The 21793-nt window shown below is 37.0% G+C and overlaps 1 protein-coding gene across 1 annotated transcript in view; it reads right to left on the bottom strand.

The window, feature by feature from the left end:
- The window catches only part of SPG20 (spastic paraplegia 20 (Troyer syndrome)), a 35609-nt gene extending 14045 nt beyond the window's left edge, over positions 1-21564 (bottom strand). Inside the window, exons 1-5 of the mRNA XM_011993002.1 lie at positions 21455-21564; positions 10854-11665; positions 7249-7446; positions 5208-5363; positions 2411-2534 (exon numbers count right to left, since the gene is read on the bottom strand). Coding sequence (XP_011848392.1) covers positions 2411-2534; positions 5208-5363; positions 7249-7446; positions 10854-11663 — 1288 coding nt within the window. The 5' untranslated portion in view covers positions 11664-11665; positions 21455-21564. The remainder of the gene's footprint in view (positions 1-2410; positions 2535-5207; positions 5364-7248; positions 7447-10853; positions 11666-21454) is intronic.
- Positions 21565-21793: the final 229 nt, after the last annotated feature.

The raw sequence follows: 21793 nt of genomic DNA, 5'->3' as shown, positions 1-21793 counted from the left end.
CTCTTTGTTTTACTTGTACCGTAAGCATTTGATGAACTATTCGTTCTACGTATTAAAAAGCTCATAAAGAGACATAAACTCTGATAGGCAGTTAAATGGTTTATAGTCACTAACTATGAGGGACATTACTAGAACCCCAGCCCTGAAGGTATAGAATAAAAAGGAAAAGAGGTACTGGCATGAAGAAACTGAGGTCTTAAGTAATAAAGAAGGCCTCTGCATGTTACCAGAGCACAGTTTTTGCTTGTTTTAAAATTATGCACTGCTGAAAGTTCTTTTGAAATCTCCAGAGAGACCTTTTCCCAGGATTAACTGGCTGTACTGCTTCTGGTAGCACCATGCTGTGGTATCTATAGTACCTAGGAGGCCTGAGATTTAGTGGCAGCTGGTAATTTCTGAAGATGACCACAAACAGTGTCTCCTATTCTGAATGTTAATCCTTCCACAAGATCTTGACATTCTTCCCAGAGGGAAATGGGGTCTATGTCACATTCCTTGCATCTGGGCTGGCTTGTTGCTTGCTTTTAACCAAACGATGCTGGAAATTTCCAAGAGTATGTCAGAAATGGTAAGGCAGCTTCTGTCTGTTTGCTGGATGATTCACATTTGAAGCCCCAAGTCACTATGGAGAAGCCACACTAGCCTAAGGCCACCATGCTGGGTGGAAGTCCAGCCACAAAAGGCCATGTGCAGGCACTCTGTTTGGCAGTCCTAGACTTTGACCTCTCCCAGCCTAGATGCCAGAGGTGTCAGTAATGATTCCAGTCTTCAGCTTATTGTCAAGTCACTAGCTAGCCTTTGAGTCTTCCCAGATGAAGTCCTTAGATACTATAAAAGAGATATAAGCCACTCCTGCTGTGACCTTTCCAAATACCTGGCCCACTGAATTCCACAGAAACAAATGTTTGTTGTTTTGTGCCTTTGGGTTTGGGGCAGTTTGTTACATAGCAATAGTAAATGGAACAAACTTATAACAGCATAAATTCCAAAAACTTGGTAAAATGACCTTTGAATTTAGTGTGTGGGGGTAATAGGCAAGTTTTCTGAAAAATGGCCTCCTAATAATAATGCTTAGCAGTCTACAAAGTTGGGGGGTAGGGCAGTAAAAGTGAAAAGGTTTTTCATTGCAGTGTCTTTGTGAATCTCTTTCAAGGGTCAATTTTAATGACTGCAATTACATTTTAAAATTTGGCTTTATCTTTTTTCTTGTCTCAAGCATAGTTCTTTGGCACTAGGAAAAGTATTTTAGTTCCTAGCTCGCTAATTATTTTAGCTTGTTGGTTTTTTATGTTGAAGATTTCCTCTGGTTTAGACATCTTCTAAAATGGATTTTAGTGGACATGGAAATCTGAATTGACAGTCGTTTAAATGAGTTAAGACCCATTTAATGGGGTTATGAATTTGACATACTGAATGGTGATTGGCAATATTTTTAAAAAACAAAATAAAAGGTATAAATCAGAGAGTTACTACACCTAAAAAGCTACGTGAAATGTTAACCAATTGAAGTAGAAAGACATGCCACTAATGATCATTCTGGTTTCAGAATAATTGATCTGAAGCCCTTTATAACCGTAATTAAACAGCAGAGACTACTTCTCAAAGAGCTTGACTATAACCCTGAGATGTTCTCATGTCTGCATGGCTGTGCAGTTAGTGCTGCTTTGCTTCCAAAGATGAACATGTTCTCATGTTTTGGGTGGGTATCTGAGTCCATTTGTGATGCCATAACAAAATATCATAAACTAGTAGCTTATTAACAACAAAAATGTTATTTCTCACAATTCTGGAGGCTGGGAAGTACAAGACTAAGGTGCTGGTAGATTTGGTCCCTGGGGAGGGGCCCACTTCCTGGTTCATAGAATGACACCTTCTTACTGCTTCCTCACATAATGAAAGCGACAAGGCAGCTCTTTGGGATCTCTTTTATAAGAGACTAATCCCATTGATGAGGGCTCCTCTCTCATGATCTAATTGCTTCCCAAAGGCCCCACCTCCTAAAACCATCACCTCAGGGGTTGGGATTTCAATATATGAATTTGGAAGGGACACATTCAGACCACAGCTGAGGGATAGGGGTTGGGGGAGGTTAAGAGGGAGCTTCAAAGGGGAAAGGAAGGTAACTAATTTTAGATTCAGAACTATTAAGAGTTTGAAGATTCCTGAAGCTTTTCACTATCCATTTTCCCAATAATAAAACAGAATAATAGGCCAGGAAGAATTTATACTTGTATGACAATAGCTGATGTTTTAAAAGACTAGTGCCTTCTACATTTATTTCTAAATTGATCATTTAAAACCAAAATACAAAATATTATCTTTCTCAGTATTCCCTAATAAACAATATCTTTATTTGGTTCCAAAGGCTTAATGTCATACAGGGGGAAAAAAATTAACATTACTGTAATACCTGACAAAATGTTGTGAGCCACTTTCTCACTCCATTCAGGTAATTCTTTTGATTTTTCTTCTGGAACTGGCTCACATGGTACAATGTGACTCAGGTTAACTTCTTCACTTGAAGTATCTTTAGCCTAAACAGTAAAAATGTTTCAAAATGTGAAGAGTTAGTACTAAGAGGGGGAAAACTGTAAGCATTATATAACAAATATGAAGCCAACAAATACTAGATATAATTAATGAAAACTATCTTCAGCCAACCTAGTTACCAGTATGGTCTTATAAAGCACAATACCAGAACTGCCACGAAGTTGAAAACTGTTCTGGTCCATATAAATCTTGACTGGTAAGATTTAAATACCAAAACAAGTTCAATATGGCATTTATCAAATCATTTATATTGACTTTTTTTTTCTGGACTAGACTGATTTCCTTCAAACGGATATCATCCCTAGACATTAGTGTGTACATGGTACTCAGTAAGATTAAAAGAGTTTTGTCAAATGACTCAATCAGTAAGCAAAGATGAATTCATAAACTGGTTTTGACAGAGCAAACAAATGTCTAATTTGAAACAAGAAGGAATATATAAACATAGAATAATCTGCTATTCCATTTAAGAGGAAATGGAGAACATAGAAATATCTGTACTTTGCTAACTGAACAGCTGTTATGAGAGCCTGGGCCAACACCCAAACTCTCAAAGCTAAATGAACTCATTCTAAGAAATAAGACGCAGGCTAACTCAGACCTCATAATATTAATATAATAAAATAACCTGAAAATCAAAGTGGCCAGTAATACAAAGAATGTCACATAAAATATAAAAACAACATTAAACAAAACAACTTCTATATGGGATAAAAGTCACCCATAAGTGAAAATCTAAAGCTTTTCACTGCATATACTTTTTAATATCATTTGATTTTTTTAGAACAAGAAATTAAAATGTAAAACATGAAGTTCTAAATGATATGGAAGAATTTCCAAATATACTATTAAGTAAAAAGGGAGCAAAACATTATGTTTTACATGCCACCTTTTATGTTAAATATTATATATGTCCGTGTGTGTGTATGTGTATTTAACTATGCATAAAATATATCTAGAAGGACAATAGAAGTTAATAATTATGTGTCTGAGGCCAGGCATGCTGGCTCACACCTGTAAATCCCAGCACATTGGCAGGCCAACGTGGGTGGATCACCTGAGGTCAGGAGTATGAGACTAGCCTGGCCAACATGGTGAAACTGAAACCCCATCTCTACTAAAAACACAAAAATTAACCGGGCATGGCTGCAGGCACCTGTAATCCCAGCTACTCAGGAGGTTGAGACACAAGAATTGCTTGAACCTGGGAGGCGGAGGTTGCAGTGCGCTGAGATCACACCACTGTACTTCAGCCTAAGTGACAGAGTGAGATTCCATCTGCAGGGGATGGGGGAGAGGAGGGAAGATTATGTGTCTGGACAGGGGAGCTAGGCGGTTGGTGGACAGGAATAGGGCCCAGACTTATTTTTCACCATACACACTTTTGTACCCTTTAACTTTGGTTTCTTTTGATTAACTTTAAAACAACATTTTTAAGTAAAATATATTTCTTGGAACCATTTTGGACTCCCAATATCCTCATATAGCTGGTCTAAGATGTTCAACATAAACCACAGTGACACTTTGCAAATAAATATAGAATATTCACGTGACATTCATCAATTCCAAAGATAATTATTGAGCATTTACCATGTGGAATACAGCAATGAATAATACTAAACTGCTTGTAATATGATACTCAAGACAATGCTGTTTTATTCATATACTTGCTTATACTACCACTTCTGCTTAGAATCCCCTTAAATTTGCTATTCATACGACCAACTCTTCTTTATCCTTCAAGACTCATCTTAGTCATAATGTCCTGTAGGAGGGGGCTCCTCACTGCTTCCCATACCACTCATCCACCCACACTTATCTGTTAGGCTAGGCTGCATCTTCTGTCTAATAACCACTTTGGATAGAAATGATCTCTTTGCTAATCTGTCCTTTCCATTAGACAGTAAATTCATTGAGACAAGAAATTTAAACCTTTTCCACTATGTATGCCTAACATTCTAGCACTCAATAAATACTTCCTGAACTCTAATCCAAATTTACCAGTTAAAATATATTACATACTCAGAGCCTATGAAATGAAAGAAGAAACCACTCAATATATTTTTAAAAATCAAATCTCTGTCCTGTTGCCCATCCATAAAAAAACAGGAAATAAAAATGGCAGAGTGTAAGAAAAAAATAGAAGCATATGTAGCCCCCAAGCTCTTGGTGAATATAGGAAGGCAGAGAATAACACAAAACAAATAAGAAAGTATGTGCATCATTAATGCATTCATAAAAATATTTCGGTCAGGTGTGGTGGCTCATGTCTGTAATGTTGGCTACTTGAGGCGGCTGAGGTGGGAGGATCACATGAGTCCGGGAGGTTAAGGCTGCAGTGAGCCATGTTTGCACCACTGTACTTCAGCCTGGGTGACAAAGCAGGATCCTGTCTCAAAAAAAATAAAATCTCTCAAACAGTTGGGGAAAAAAATCTATCCCCCAAACACAGAGTATCTTTTAAAATAGTTTAAGTAACATACACTTTAAAAAGGAAATATTACAACTGATTCTAATTGTTTTTGCTGGTGATCACTTTGTTGACTATGCATAAGTTGCTTTGCTTTAGTATATGGGACTATGATCATAAAAATATATGAAACTGGAGAAAAGTACCATTAGAAGACAACACACACACGTATTATTCTTTTATTTACCCTTTTTCCACGTTTTCCTTTATGACGTGCATCCTTATTGCCTTGGTCCAACTGTTTCACATCAGTGCCCGAGGCTTCTTTTAGTTGGTCAGAGGAGGGTCTAGTTCTTCCAGGGATTTGGAATTCATTTTCTTCTTCTGCTCTGTTCCAGTTGGCCTAGAGAATAAAAGTTTAAGCCTAGCCCTGATCAGAATTTTTCTTAGATGACTTTCTGCCAGCTATATTACACCATGCTCAAGTGACATACTTGTTTGAAAGTCAGTTTGGCAGTCTATAAGTAACAACTGCTTTTGCTTTTTTCTCTATGCTTCTCTTTTTTCTTATCACCAAACCCTAAATCTCTGAGATCTTTGGTTCATAGCATATGCTTAAGCAAGTTTCAAAAGACAAAGTATAAAAGACAACTTAATAGCAGTTGTTGGCATAAGTTATCTTTGAATCAGATGCAGCTACATTTAAATTTAATTAATGAATAGATTTTAGGTAACATATACAATATACAAGACAAAATGAATTTAAAGTCAATTAACAAAACTCATGTCCACTTCATTATGCATTACTGGAAGGTTTATTTTTTAATTTTCTGCACAGTATACACTTTGCTGAATGAATGCTTAAGAGTAAAAACCAGTCAAAATTATAGCTAGTAACTAGCTTATGTTTACAGTTGAAGTTCTGGGACAGTAAAGCAAGCTAAAAATAACATACAACCAAAAAATAAAATTGAAGAGAGAAAATAAACATACAATCTAAAAGTCTGCTTAGTTTTTTTCCTAAAGTCCAGTAATACAGGTCCAGTTAATATAGGGGTGAAGGGAGAAATAATTCCACATTAGGTCTGAATACTTAAGAGCATCATTTCACTCAGTCAGTAAACAGCGAAGTGAAGATGAACTGCTTTGTTTGATCATACTCCTGCCTTTGTGAATTCCTCCTCACAAGTACAATGAGGCTACACACTTCTGTATGCTGATCATGTATTTTGTTAAATAATTGCTGCTACGCTAAAGTATTGATTTGCTGACCACCAGGTAGGTCATTCTCAGGTCAACAGGGGCTGATTTTATATTTTGACACACACACACACACACGCGCACACACACACCCCTTTGTGGTCTCTTGTTCTCACAATTTGCCCATCCCACCACTTAACACAGTAACTGGTTAAATAATGAATTCCAAATATCTGCTGACTGAAGGAGAGAATAAAAGATTATACTATCATAACGCCCACCTCAGTCCACCCCAGATGACTGTCAATATTCATAATCAAAAATACTTTTTCCCTCTTGCTACAACAATATATAAAGACAGTCTCTCCATAATACTCTATTCAAGCCCCCTGTTAAACAGAAATATTCTATTTCCACAGGTACACATGTGGGCAGAGGAAACATGCCAAATAAGGAACGTTTCAGGATGATCATATTTTAAATCGTATTTTCTTTTTATTTTTTTATTTGACCTTCATTTACCACAAGAACAAAGAAAATTATCTCAACCAAAGCCTGTTTCTTCCTCAGAATGCCAACCATACCCCTTAAAATGTCCAACATAACCTATCTACTAAAGCCAAAATTATCTTCATGTCACCATTTAGACCCATTAGTACACTTTTCCAGCTGAGCAGTAAAACAGTGGTGAAAACAATAGCTAACATTCACAGAGCATCACTACTTGTTCTGATACAAGTGCTTAATGTATTAATTTTTAATTTTCACCACAGCCCAATGAGGTGGACACTGTTATTATCTCCATTTTATAAGTAAAGTAAAGTATAGAGAAGATTAGTAATAGCTGAGCTAAACGGCTATTAAGTGGAAGAGCTTGAATTCATATACAGGCAATTCGACTCTAGAGCTCACAATCTTAACCACTATTATAGCAAATTCCAAGCATGTAGCTGTGAACACACGAACAAATGATAAACTGTTAGTCTCTTAACCTTGATCACAGTAGAGGTTATTACAATTTCTCTAAAAGCTGAAGAGCTTACGTTAAAGTAGATTTTTTTCACCCTAAAGATAATCACACAAGTTACCTGGAGCCGAAGGTCAGACATTTGCCTTAACAGATCCTCAAAGAGCTCTCTATCATCCTCTGGTAACTCAGAGGACAGGACGACCCCCACAAAGCATCCTGCTGCTTGCAGCATTGTATCAGGAAACATGTACGCTCCTGCAGTACATTTCAGAACTGGAGATCTATCAGGAACTAGAGGATACAACCAGTCACAAACCTGAAAGGATTCATTAGAAGAAAAAACATATATACATATAAATGAATGAAACTAGATTTTCACTTACGTTTTAATAAAATTGTTATACTAGAAAATAAAAACTTCAAAGTTGGAAACATATTTTAAAAGGCTTTATAGAACCATCAACATCAACAAATCCCCAAGAAAATTAATCATTTGCTAGTCTGATCTTCCTGCAGTAAGGACTGTGCTAAATATGCCACGGCTCCACTAATCATACAATCTCAAAGCTCATGGCCTTAACTAGCCCAGCGTTAACCAATAATGACTCTAACTTTAAATAAATAATAATCAAAGTAAATTAAGGTTTTCTTCGTTATTGAAATAGATATTCCTTTTGTGGTACATAAACTATTTTCAGGTATTATTTACTTGAAATACTTACTGAAATAATAGTATTTACTGATTTAATGCTCCTAACAATCCTATGAAATCAGTTACTATTATTGTCATTTTATGTACAAGAAAATTGAGGCACAGAGAGGTCAATTAAGTTGCTCAGAACCAACAACTGAAAAGTGGAGCTTGGATTTTAACACATGTAGTCTGGACCAGAGAAGCTGAACAATTATTTTAATCAGAAACCCAGCACTCACAGGCCGGGCACAGTGGCTCACACCTATAATCCCAACACGCTGTGAGGCCAATGGGGAGCGGGGGGATCATTTGAGGTCAGGAGTTCAAGACCAGCCTGGCCAATATGGTGAAACTTGTCTCTACTAAAAATACAAAAATTAGCTGGGTGTGCTAGTGCATGCCTGTAATCCTAGCTCCAGCTCCTTAGGAGGCTGAAGCAGGAGAATCACCTGAACCCGGGAGGTGGAAGTTGCAGTGAGCCAAGATTGTGCCGTTGCACTCCAGCCTGGGCAACAGAGCAAAACTCTGACTCAAATTAAAAATAAATAAATAAGAAACTCAGCACTCACAACGTGGAATAATTTTTTGTACTAAATCCAAGAGAACCTGACATAGCAGAATAGATTAAATTAATGTTTACGGACTGTCTATCTATTGTGAAATAAAAAGCAAAATAACAAAAGCTCACCTGCAGTGTCATCTGGGAAGGTCAGCTTGCCAGTACACACACAGACTTAAGCTCACATCCTGGCTGCCTAATTTATTTCTAATGCAAAACATTATTTGAGTAACCAAAATACAACTGTGCTCAACATCAAAACAGTCTTACCCACAAACTTTTAACACTTGAGTAGTTATATATTTTAATACGTATGAGAAGAAATACACATTTCCCTTAATTTCAGTTATTAAGATATAACTGACAAGTGGGACAATTTAGTAAAAATATAAAGCAAGTAATAGTAGTGGTATGGAGTTGACAATAAAGATTGTAAAAGTTATTCTAAAATAAAACTTAGGAAAGGTTTTTTTGTTTTTGTTTTTTTTACTATTCCATGGTTTCTTCCAGATTAACTATATCCTGGTCACCTTAATTGAACTGGAATATCACCAAATTGTCTTTAAAATACCAACACTTTATAGACCTTTCTTAGGACAGGATATTACAGATGAGTGAGTTCATCCACCATAGGCTGATTTTTCTCAGTTTCATTTTCAGAGGGCAATTTCATGTCCAATTTCTGTAACTATAGATTTAACAAGTTTAAAAAGTATGTGGTATTAAAACTAAAACCAAAAGAAAAATCTTTTTTTGAAGTTCTAGAATTCTGTCTACCTAAAACCAAAAAATCTTAATTTCCTATTTAGACCAATAGTGATTTTAACAGTGATTTTTAGTATAGGAAACATCTAACTTCTAGTATTTAGTTGGTTTATTATTGTATTTTTTTTTGATAAAAACATTCAGAAAACACATATGTTAACTCTTTTAAGGACACTCTGCTACAAATACCTGAATACAAGCAAACGAGAACCTGTTAAAGAGACTCAAATTAAATTTTGGGAGCAATTTTACTTTTCATTTAGGACAAAAAAATACACATATGAGAAAGATTAAAAACAAAATTAAAAGCACTAAGGACAAATCTGTATTAAAGTACAAGTCATTTCAATGGATGAGTGAATGTAACCATGGTACAGTATTTCTGCCATTCACTACCCCATCTCCAGTTGCTAAGGACCCAAAGATGTTTTAATTCCATTGTTACAGTGCAACACTATTAGTAGAAGTTGTTACAGCTTTTATCATCCTCCACCACAAACCCCAACCAATAAGCCTACTCTTTTTAACCTTAAGGCTCCTTCCCTAAAATAATCTACAGGAGTCACAATATTCTTCCCGCCCAGTATCAAATATTTCCTTTCAATAACGCCCTCAAAGTATCTCCCTCACACACCCCTAGTAAGCCTCAAATTGTCTTTAAACAACTTTCAAGTTGACTCCATATAAAAACTACATAAGAATCAACAGGAGAGTATACCAAAAGAGAAAATGATTAGAGATAGCCTATGCTATTACTAAACCACATTATTTGGACTGTGGACAAAACACTTGCTTTGCTTAAAAAGTGATCTTTCTTCAATGCAAACTCCTTTGTTATACTCAACGTATACTGAGCCCTCATTTCAAGAACTCATCTTCCCATACCTACATCCAATCTTTTAAAATGAGATTGTCACTGGACCACTATCTTCAGAATACCTCACTAAATCCACAGTAATGCCCTGACATCAATCTTCATGTAGCACTCTTTACTCTTGGACCAAGTGCATTCTGGTAAATTTCTCTGCTTGGACTGTTGGAATTACATCTTAAATTATCACCACAGACTCTACTTCTAAACCAGGGTCTCTCAACCTTGGCATAGTTGAGATTTTGGGCAGGATAATTTTTTTTGTTCATGAGGGCTGTCCTGTGTAACTGTGTGGCAGCATCCCTGGCCTCTATCCACTATGCTAGTAGCAATCAACCTCCAGTATGACAACCAAAAGTGCCTCCAGACATTGTCAAATTTTCTCTGGGGAGGCAGAATTACCCCTGGTTGAGAACAACTGTTCTGGACCATGTGCTGGGTCTTGCCCAGTTCAGACCCTCAGCTGAGTCTTCACAACATTTGTGAATATTTACAGCTATACAGCCACAGGAATTACATAAATCCCTTTTGAAATTAAACTTATTAGGTTTCTTCTTCAGATAAAGAATTAAAAGTTTAAGGATGACCACTCTTCTCAAGTTTTATCATCACAAACTTAATACCAAAATAAAACTACTAATATATCTTTTTTTAAAAAAAAAAAGACTATAAAACACAAACATTTTTAAGGCTCATAATTTCATGGAATATATTTAAAAACAAAGAATTTATTGTTATCTTTTTGCACTTATACTGGACACATAAACATTAACAAATAAAAATGATGAAGTCTACATGTTTTTCAAATTATGCTTTCATTTTCCTTTGGCTTACCTGAAGAAACCCGGGAGGACGGTTTAGAACCGTATCAAGAGAATTATCCAAAAACCTCACAATTCGAAGGTACCCAGGATACGAAGGTGCACTAACCTCCCCTGCAGGATTTACAAAAAAAATCTGTACTCCATTTGGTATCAAAATCAATTCATCTGCATCTAGCCCTAAAGTCTCAAGAGGCGGCGGCTGAGAATGATTCCTGTAAAACTCTTCTCCAACTGATGAAAACTCCCCAGAATCTGTTCCATAGGATACAGTGTAGTGACCTTCAGCAGCCTGAGGAGTATAAGCAGGAGGAGCTTCTGCTGGACAACTTTGGGATGGTAAAGAGAGAGAAGCAGGCGCAGCAACTGCCCCTGCACTTGGAGTTGAGGTGTTTCCATCTACTTCAGCATGCTGAGGAGCTGAACTAAAAGACTGAGGCTCTGGTAATTTTTCACACATGTCTTTAGGTGGAAATTCTGGATATAACTTGGGCACCTCCTGAAGATCATTCTGTAGAGAAGTGGCAAGACCCTTCTCTAGAATTTCCAGCCTGGTGCGTACGTTCTGTAGTGTTTCTTTCATTTTCTGTTGCATTTGTCTAGCAGATTCCCACCCAGGGCCTGTGTGTTCAGACTCTGTTGATGAAATGCTGATCCCTCTGAGCAGGTGTCCTATTCCTTGCTTATAGTAGTTCTTTGCTTCTTCCTTCTGACCTAATTCATCTGTATTTAGACCTTTGTTAACAAACAAAAAGGCCTTCTTATATGCTTCTCTGATGATCTTAATTTCAGCAGGTTCTCCATTTTGTGGCTCTTGCTCCATTTCTGCAAAATTGGAAACATATTTAATTATCTTGCTTAGCTATTGTTTACTTATTATCTATATCTCCTACCTGAATATATTTTAAGAGGACAAGTGCCTCGCTTATCTCTGTTTTGTCCACTATTATACTATCCTTTAAGCCTACTATCAGGTCTGTCATAAAGAAAGCACTTAATATGTATTTGATGACTGGATGAATGAAAACTCTTGGTCCAAAATACCTTAATTTAAAAACATAAGAGAATAAATCAGAATACATCTATTACATAATTTTCTTGTTCCAGTTTCTTATAATAGTTTCCTATCATACATATGATATGTATGATATATCATATCATACTGGACACATAAACATTAACAAAATGATGTAGTTTACACATATTTCAAATTATGCTTTCATTTTTCTTTGAAAAATGAATACATTTTTGTATTATGGTTGAAACAAGAATCTCATTCTAAAATTCATTACGATATAAATCCAGATTATATCCAGCCAATAAAAAATGAATTGAATCATACACTGGGGAAAACAGAAATGAGAAAAAAAAATTTGAAAGAAACTCCGTTACCTGATTTCCACTTAAAGGTGGCAGGTTACGCTACACAGCCCTGTTGCTTCCCCAAATCCCACTAAGATGACTCTAGAAAGATTATGAAAAAGGAATAACCATGTTTTTTCTTAGTGAGAAAAATACATGAATAGGTACTTCACAGAAGAAAATCTTTAAAAAGCAACTGAAAAGGTATTCAACATACTATTCCCTCAGAAAAGTGAAACTAAAATCGAGTGACACCAACTAGACACTTAACAGATGGCTAAAATTTAAAAGACTGATTAGTGCTAAGTGTAACTCTTCTACCTTGATGGTGAAAGCTGAAAAACGATACACCATTTTGGAAAACTGGTAGTTTCTACTAAAGCTAAACATTCACCCACTCAATGACCCAACAATTCCACTTGCAGGTATATAACCAAGAGAAATGGATGCATGTGCATGCCAAAGACATGTATGGCAATATTCACAGCAACTATATTCACAAAAGGCAAATCCTTAAAACAACCCAAATGCTTACTCATTCATACAATGCAATAATACACAGAAAAAAATTTTAAACCTGATTGCCTGCAACATCAATGAATTTCACCAATTCTTTGAGCAAAAGCCAAATACAGAAGACTTCATATTGAGACCATACACTGTGATTCTAAATGAATTAAAGAATGGGAAAAACTTGTCTATGATATGAAATAAGTCAAAATGGTGCTTATAGGTAGAGGCTAATGACTTCGCAGGTACAGGAGGGAATCTCATGGCCTTTGGAAATGTTCTCTGTTGATCTGAGTGATGACTGCAAGGGTGTACAGTAGTCCCCCCTTATTTACAGTTTCACTTTCTGTGGTTTTGGTTACCTGCAGTCAATCATGATCTAAAAATATTAAGTGGAAAATAACAGAGATAATTAATAAATTTTAAATTGCACATTCTCAGTATCATGATTAAATCTCTTGTTGTCTCTCTCTGTGCTCCCCGAGGCATGAATCGTCTCTTTGTCCAGGGCATCCATGCTGTCTATGCTCCCCTCCCATGATCACTTAGTAGGTGATATGGTTTGGCGATGTCCCAACCCAGATCTCATCTTGAATTGTAATCTCCATAATCCCCAGGTGTCAAGAGAGGGACCCAGTGGGAGATGATTGGCTCATGGGGGCAGTTTGCCCCATGCTATTATTATGATTGTGAGTTCGCACCATATCTGATGGTTTTATAAGGCAGTTTTTCCAGCTTCTGCTAGCTCTCTCTTTCCTGCCGTCATGTGAAAAGTCTTTGCTTCCCCTTCGCCTTCTGCCATGATTGTAAGTTTCCTGAGGCCTCCCCAGCCACGCAGAACTGTGAGTCAATTAAACCTCTTTTCTTTATAAAGTACCCAGTCTTGGGCAGTTCTTTACAGCAGTGTGAAAACGGTCTAATACAGTAGCCATCTTGGTTATCAGATCAACTGTTCTAATATTGTGGTGGTTGGATTCAAGTAATTCTTTTTACTTAATAATGGCCCCAAAGTGCAACAGTAGTGATGCTGGCAATTTGGATATACTGAAGAGAAGCTGTGAAGTGCTTCCTTCAAGTGAAGAGGTTAGTTTTCAACTTAACAAGGAAAAAAATCATATGCTGAGGTTGCTAAAATCTACCATTAAGAACATATTTTCTATTCCTGAAATTGTGAAGGAGTAAAAAGAAATTATGCTAGTTTTGCTGTTGTCCCTCAAACTGCAAAACTTATGGTCAAAGCATGTGATAAGTGTATTAGTTAAGATGGAAATGGCTTAGATATGAACAGAAACATGTTCCAATTGAAAGCAATGGGGTTCCACACTATCCATGGTTTCAGGCATCCACTAGGGGTCTTGCAACTTATCTCCCTTGGATAAGGGGTGGGGGGGGGATACACATAAAAATTACTAAACTAAAATTTAAGATCAGGGCACTAGATGCATTTTATGCGATTCCTTAACAAAACAGATAAACAATAAAGCCATAACTCACAAGGACAAATAGGGACGATGAAGAGTCAACAGTACTTGCTGTCAAAAAAGGAGGCGGACAAGTGAAAACTCCCAAAACACACTTGAGAAAACAGATGCCTTAAACTGTCAGTGGGAAAATCAGAAATGGAGCTGCACTTACATCACATCAAAAACCTCCAAAAGCATAAGAATTGATGGAATTCAATCTTCCAGTGGAAAGGAAGTAGAGGTACAGCTGAAAAAAGAGGACTGGTTGAAAGCCTGTTTACAAATTAGCACCCTCAGATCTTTCCTACACCAAGCACTCAGGACACTGTTTCTCTACAGCCCTGAAAGACTGAGTGCTTTGATCTAGAAGACTGTAAAATAAAGTGTGGATTAGAAACTATCAGGCATGATTAAGGGTAAAAACCAAAAGCAGGGGGATTAAATGAAATGTTACACATTGATTATTGAGACCCACAGCCTTCCTCCCCACAACTTGGTAATTAGGAGTTCCGGCTGCCAGGTACCCCTCAAGAAAGGAGATTGGAAGTTACCTTCTTGAGGAATCTGATCACCACCAAGAGGAAAGACACAAAGAATAGTGATAGTGAGAGTTCCCTAAGGAAAACTGTCCAAGCAATTCACCGTTCAGAAGCCATAGTTGATAGGTTCTACCCACAGAATCTCAGATCAGCTTTCTAGCGCTTCCGTTCACTCACATGCACACACTCACACAGACACACACACAGCCCAGGATCACAAAACATGAGGCAAACATCCAGTATAAAAGATAAAAATAAGAGCAATGTAATTTGGTTGAAATGGACAATGTGCAAGAAAAGGAAAACTTATTTAAAAAAACCCTATCATTTATATCAACATAAAGAAAAAGAAAATATCACATCCATAAAATAAAAAGTGGGATGCATGCACACTGAAAAAAGGATATTCAAGGGACAAAATGAACTCTGGGAAATTAAATATTTAAAAAGCAGAAAGGAAAAACTCAAGAAGGATGAGATCATACAATTATAGAAAATGCCCAGAAAGCAGAGCAAAAAGACAGAGATGAAAAATAGGCAAGAATAAATAAGAAAATTAGGACCCAGTCTATAAAGCATATCATTTGAATAATAAAACTTCTAGAAATACGGGAGGCCGAGGCGGGCGGATCACCTGAGGTCAGTAGCTGGAGACCAGCCTGACCAATATGGTGAAACCCCGTCTCAAATACAAAAGAATTAGCTGGGCATCATGGCCTGCACCTATAGTCCCAGCTACTCAGGAAGCTGAGACAGGAGAATTGCTTGAACCCAGGAGGTGGAGGTTGCAGTGAGCTGAGATCGCACCACTGCACTCCAGCCTGTTGGACAGAGCGTGACTCCATCAAAAACAAAAAAACAAACAAACAAAAACAAACAAAAAAATCTCCCAGAAATAGAGAATAGAGAAAAAAATAAGGGATGAAAGAATTAAACAAATAATTCATAGAATTTCCTAGAATTGGAAAACATGAATTCCCTGATTTAAAACGACCAAAAGGTTGGGGGCAGTGGCTGACACCTATAATCCCAGCACTTTACGAGGCTGAGACAGGCGGATTGCTTGAGTCCAGGAGTTTGAGATCAGCCTGGGCAACATAATGAGACCACCTCTACAAAGAAAACATTAAAAAATTAGCCAGATGTGCTGGTGTGTGCCTGTAGTCCCAGCTACTCAGGAATTGAGGCAGGGGGATCACTTGAGCGCAGGAATTCAAGGCTGCAGTGAGCTATGATCACACCACTGCACTCCAGCCTGGGTTGAAAGAGCAAGACCTCGTCCCTAACAAATAAAAGTAAATAAAAAAACCAATGGGCAAAAATAAGGAAAAAAAAGGGACACCGAGGTAGGCAGATCACAAGGTCAGGAGATCGAGACCATCCTGGCTAACAAGGTGAAACCCTGTCTCTACTAAAAATACAAAAAAATTAGCCAGACGTGGTGGCGGGGGCCTGTAGTCCCAGCTACTCGGGAGGCTGAGACAGGAGAATTGCTTGAACCCGGGAGGTGGAGCTTGCAGTGAGCCGAGATTATGCCACTGCACTCCAGCCTGGGCAACAGAGCGAGACTCTGTCTCAAAATAAATAAATAAATAAATAAATAAACAAATAAGAAAAAAATATTTCACACCAACAAACATACCATGACATTTTAGAACACTAGGCTCAAAAGGATCATCTTTAAAACACTTAAACAAAAAAAAAAAAAAAAGAGAGAGACATAAAAGTGCTAAGGAACTTAGGAACTTCTTAAAGGCAACAAAACAGAAGAAGGAAATTATATATTTAATTCATAATTCTGAGTAAAACTAGCTTCTAAACCCAGCCAAGTGACTGCTCAGTTATTACATCCTCTGTTTGCTGGGTACCATGTTTTATGAAAGGAATCCCAAGACTGATGATGAGCTTCCAAGCTAACAATCAGGCAAACATTCCAGGGTGGAGTAGGAGACAACAGGAAAGAATGTTTTAAGAAAGTAAAACTGATAGAATACTTAATGTGATCGCAAGCTCTGAAAAAAGATCTACACAACCGTGAGAGTATTCAGGGTTTCATTAGTACTAATTAAAAACTGAGGATTAACTCTAGGGAAAACGATGTTGAGCAAGAAATAAAAAGTAATCATAATGTATTAAATGTTTCAGTTTTCATTGGTGTCATAATATATACAATGAATCTGAATATAAACAAAATTATGGTACAATCATATTGAAAAGATGGGAAGACGGATGGATAAAAAGTTTATGTGCATGTGACAAAGGATGAAAGACATAAAACTTCATCTTTCCCACTGAGAAGTTAATGGACAATGCCTAAAACTGAGAAAGTACCAATATATTCTCACTGTTTAGAGTACAAAAAGACCAAAAGAATTGGGTGAGAAAAACGATACAAGCTGACTTTGGGAGGAAGGGGTAAGATTTTTCTTAAATCTATGTGTATGACAGAAAATTTAATTACTATTACATTAAAAAAAGTAAATGGAAGCTTTAGAGTAACTATGTCAAACAGAACTGTAATGAAAGCCACATATGTAATTTTTAATTTTCTAATAACCACATTAAAAAGGTAAAAAACAGGTGAAATTAATTTCAATGATAGTATCTTATTTATCCAAATATATCAAAAACATTATTTCAATATGTAGTTAATATAAAAACTTTCAGTTAAATATTTTAGCTTTCTTTTTTTGATATGGAGTCTTCAAAACTCAGTATGTGTTTTACACTGAAAAGATATTTCAATTCCAACTAACCCCATTGCAAGTGCTCAATATTCACATGTACCTAGTGGCTACTGTTATTAGATGTAGCAATTAATTTCCTGTGATCTCATGAAAACTTATGATAGAAGAATTTCAGTGATATGAAACTATTTTAGCAGCAATCTACACTATAAAGCATCACAGAAGCATCACAGAAAGCATCCATTAAAATTGGTCTAGCTTCCGATTAATAATATAACTATACTTTCTAACCTGAAAAGCCACTAGTCGGCCTTATCAAGCAACAACTTCATGGTAGTCAACAGAATATATTCAGTAATGAATTTAGAAAATACCATATACAATTGACCATATACAGACCCAGCTATTTGCTCTACCCCACAACCTCTATCAAAATTAACAATCTCTTCTCCTGGAATTCTATCCTATTGTGTCTTAAGACTGCCACACCTTTCCAAAGAAACCACAGGCATTTTGTACTTTATCTTCCTCAGGATACAAGGAGGCCCAAAGTAAAACAGCAGAAAGACAGCAGAGGTTAAATAGGCTTCTGTGAGTTGACTGGGAACTTCACCAGCATCATTAAGTTTGTCCAAGTGACTTGAACAGGGTCTTGAACAACACTGTGACTTGGCACCCACTTTTGTGCTACATACAATAGGACACCACTATCCCCATGCATCATTTAGAGTACTTAACATATGCTGGACAGTATGCTAGGTGTTTATCTGAATTCTTACAAACAATTCTTGAAGCAATATTACTATTAGTACTTCTTTCCAGAGAAGAAAATTGAAGTTTGAAAGCATTAATTGCCTTAGATCACCTGTTTTCTGAAAGACCCTGGAATTAAGAATTACTTTTACATTTTTTAAAGGTTATGAAAACAAAGAAGAATGTGCAACAGAGCTCATATATGGCCCCAAAAGCCTAAAATATTTACTATCTGGCACTTCACAAAAAAAGTTTACTGACCCTGCACTAGTTGACGGAATTAAATAGTCTGATTCCTAAACAAATCCTCTAAATCAGGGTTTCTCAATCTTGGCATGGTTGACATTTTGGGTTGGATAATTCTTTGTTAGCAGCATCCTGATCTCTGTCCACTGGATGCCCATAGCAGCACCCCTCCCCCATCCCAGTTGTGACCACCCAAAATGTCTCCAGACATTGCCAAACGTACCTTGGGCAGCAAAATCGTCGCCCGCTGAGAATTATCACTCTAAATGGTCTTCAAACTGGGGACAAATAAAGTCTTCCATGGGGCATACACCAACAACATGTGTAATTTTAAGAAAAAGGCTTCCAGATCCTTTACTCCCATGAGTATTCCTCACTAAACTGAACTGCCTGAGAAAATGCCCACTGTTCGGTTATCATGCTAGTTTTAATCCTTTCACAATCTTCCACTTTACGAAACAAAGGCATACTTCTCACCCACTCCTATTCTTACTATGCTACACTGCCCCAGGATGGAAAAGCCTTCCTACCAACAAACAATAAGTCAAAGGGTTCAAAGACCCTCCTTTAATTTAGGCACAACTCCCACTAACCATTCCATTAAGAAACAGATTTCCAGTAAACTTCTACTTTTAATAATTATTCTTCATTAAAATCCATCAGGTGTTTATGCTGTTCTGATCAACTATTTATAATAACTCAACCCAGAAGAAAAATTACAACTTACAAAATTAGTTATAGGAAATTTTTAAACTTAGTTTCAATTTACATAAACATTGTTATTAAAGACATGTATCACAGAGATTGATAAAAAGCTTTCAAGCATAAAAATACATTATCTTAAGATAATATTCTGTGGGGTAGGGGTGATAAAAAAGTAAAATTTTTTCAAAAAGGAAGTGTGTAAAATATAATGTATTTTAAAAATTGATGGTGATGGATATAAAACTACAAAGATACGATACTCCACTGAATACAGTTAAAAGATTGATGTACCAACATATTAAAATGTTAATATCAATCCCATGTGGGAAATTGCATCCTTTTCAACTAACGCATGACGTAAAATGCTCTAAGTTAACCAAAAGTGTGCAAGGGGGACAGTTTTACAAAAATTATTTCGGGGTTCACAAGCAAGTTAAAAGTACTGCTTTAAAAATCACTCACTACTATTATAGATGGCAAAGATATAATGGACATGGTCTGTCTCTGGCCTTTAGAAGCACCAAAATTTGCTATCTTTTGTTAGGCTCTCTAAATGTGTCTGGCACTTTTCTAAGGTTATCCAATTCTCACTCTTAGAGGTTGATATCTGATTTTTAAAATGTTTTACAAATATAGAGCAGTTTGCCCAAAAACAGGGTTAGTAAATGATAGATTCAAATCAGTTCATGGATCAGAAGACTATCTGTCAAGAAAATTAAATGAGCTCTCGCCTGTAATCCCAGCTACTGCACAGGCTGAGGCCGGAGAACAGCTTGGGCCCAGAAGTTCAAGGCTGCAGTGAGTTATGACCGCACCACAGCACTCCAGCCAGCCTGGGTGACAGAGCAAGACCTTGTCTTTTTAAAAAAAGAAAAGAAAAGAAAAGAAAAATGAAAATGAAAATTAGATGAAATGTGTTTGATTCCAAATCTAAAAGTCCTACTATGTTTACAAGTCAGCAGGGTGAGAGAAGGGTGAAGAAAACCCAGTGTCCCATGGTAGAAAGTCATGTGGTTTAAATCTTCAGTAGGTAGCATTTGAAAGCAGAAGCGAGGCATAATGAAGGCACTTAGCTAGAAGCAATATTTACCTTGGGTATACCTTTATTTCTAAGCTTATTTAACATACAGTATGATGAAAGATTTCCTAAACAATGTGTCAATGGAGAGAACAAGATGGCTACTGAGAAAGAGGAGTGTGTCTGTGTGTAGGGTGGAGTGGGAGGGCTAATCCCACAGGGTTGCTTAATAACCTGCCTTGCTGCATCTCCATCTTAAAGAGAAAAAAAGGTTACACAGAGAGAAGAGCCTGGATATCCAGAGGTTATATAAGTCTAAAGGTCAATTTCAGTCTAATCTCTGGGGAATCTCAACACAGAAAGAAAAAGGTTTAAATTAAAATATCACATTTTTATTTTGGGACTGGGATTTGCTATATCCTCAGCAGTCTCAGAAAATACATTTTACAGAAATAAGGATTGTAGGATGGTGACTTTTAAAAAAGCCTATTCCATTCCTAAGCAAAATTACATGTCAATCAAGGGTCCTGAAAAGATAAAAACCATTATCACATGATTTCACATTCTTTAATTTTCAAAGTTAAGAAGAGAAAGTCTTTTAAATGACAATCTGATGTATTAAACAGTACCTACACCAGTGTAATAGTCTTCAACAACAAACCAAAATCTGTTCCTGGATACCAGTAATTCACCTAAATTTTAATTTGTTAACGTTCTAATAAAACACATTTATTTCAACATAACTATATGTATGTGTGTATATGTCTTAAAAAATACCCAAGAGCAAAGGTAAAATTCTGAATTAAAATACCTATTTAGTTCGATTCCATAAACATTGAAAGTAGTAACACTCTCACTTCACTCTCAACAGTCAACATTACAAACAGTCTCTAATAATACCGCATTTATCTCCCCGGAGCTAGCAGAAGTTGATCGAATGCCTACTTGGTCCTTTACCAAAAAAGCGGAGGGGGCCTTGTCTAATACCTGAATGCACCTCCCTCCGTAGCATCCCGCTCATTCTAGCTTGTTAGGGAAACTACAGACAACGACGGTTCAGAGAGTGCCACAGGTGAAGCCCACCCGAAACCACATTACAGAAAGGCTTCCTGTTTCAAACAGGTCCAATAAAGCCACGAAACGAAGGCTACGATGATAAAGAACTGAGAATCAGAAAATACTTCCATATGGGTGCGGTCTTCTATTACGTTTTCCCCCACTTTCGGAAATGTCAAAGAAAAATTGCTACATTCTTAAAGATGAGGCCACCATTTCAAAGGCAGTAAAAACCTGGAAGCAAATTCGTTAAATTAGAATACAGTAAGGCCAACCTCGGGGATCCTCGGTGGACTACTAGTGCACTTCTTTACAACTAGAAAGTGGAAAACTGGGTCAGCCCCACAGTCACGCAATAATGCCGCGTCACGACACTGCGCATTCCAAGAGAAACTTTTCTCATGCCCAGAATTGAGCCGGAGGGATCCTCCGCGCAGCTCAATCTCTAGGAAGCATGAAGGAACGTATTGTAAAGAGTAAAATCACGCACAAGCCATCCCAATACAACTGCAGTTGTTCGTGGGCCTTCTTGCAGAGAAAGGCTGCCGAACCTTGACGGGGCCGTGGGCGCTGCGGGAGAGCAAAAGACTACAGAGATCTGCGAAGCCAAAGTA

Source organism: Mandrillus leucophaeus, unplaced genomic scaffold (assembly GCF_000951045.1).
Source record: "Mandrillus leucophaeus isolate KB7577 unplaced genomic scaffold, Mleu.le_1.0 Scaffold421, whole genome shotgun sequence".
Lineage (NCBI taxonomy): Eukaryota > Metazoa > Chordata > Mammalia > Primates > Cercopithecidae > Mandrillus > Mandrillus leucophaeus.
The sequence above is the reverse complement of the archived record's forward strand: the minus strand, read 5'-3'. Positions and strand labels throughout refer to the sequence as shown.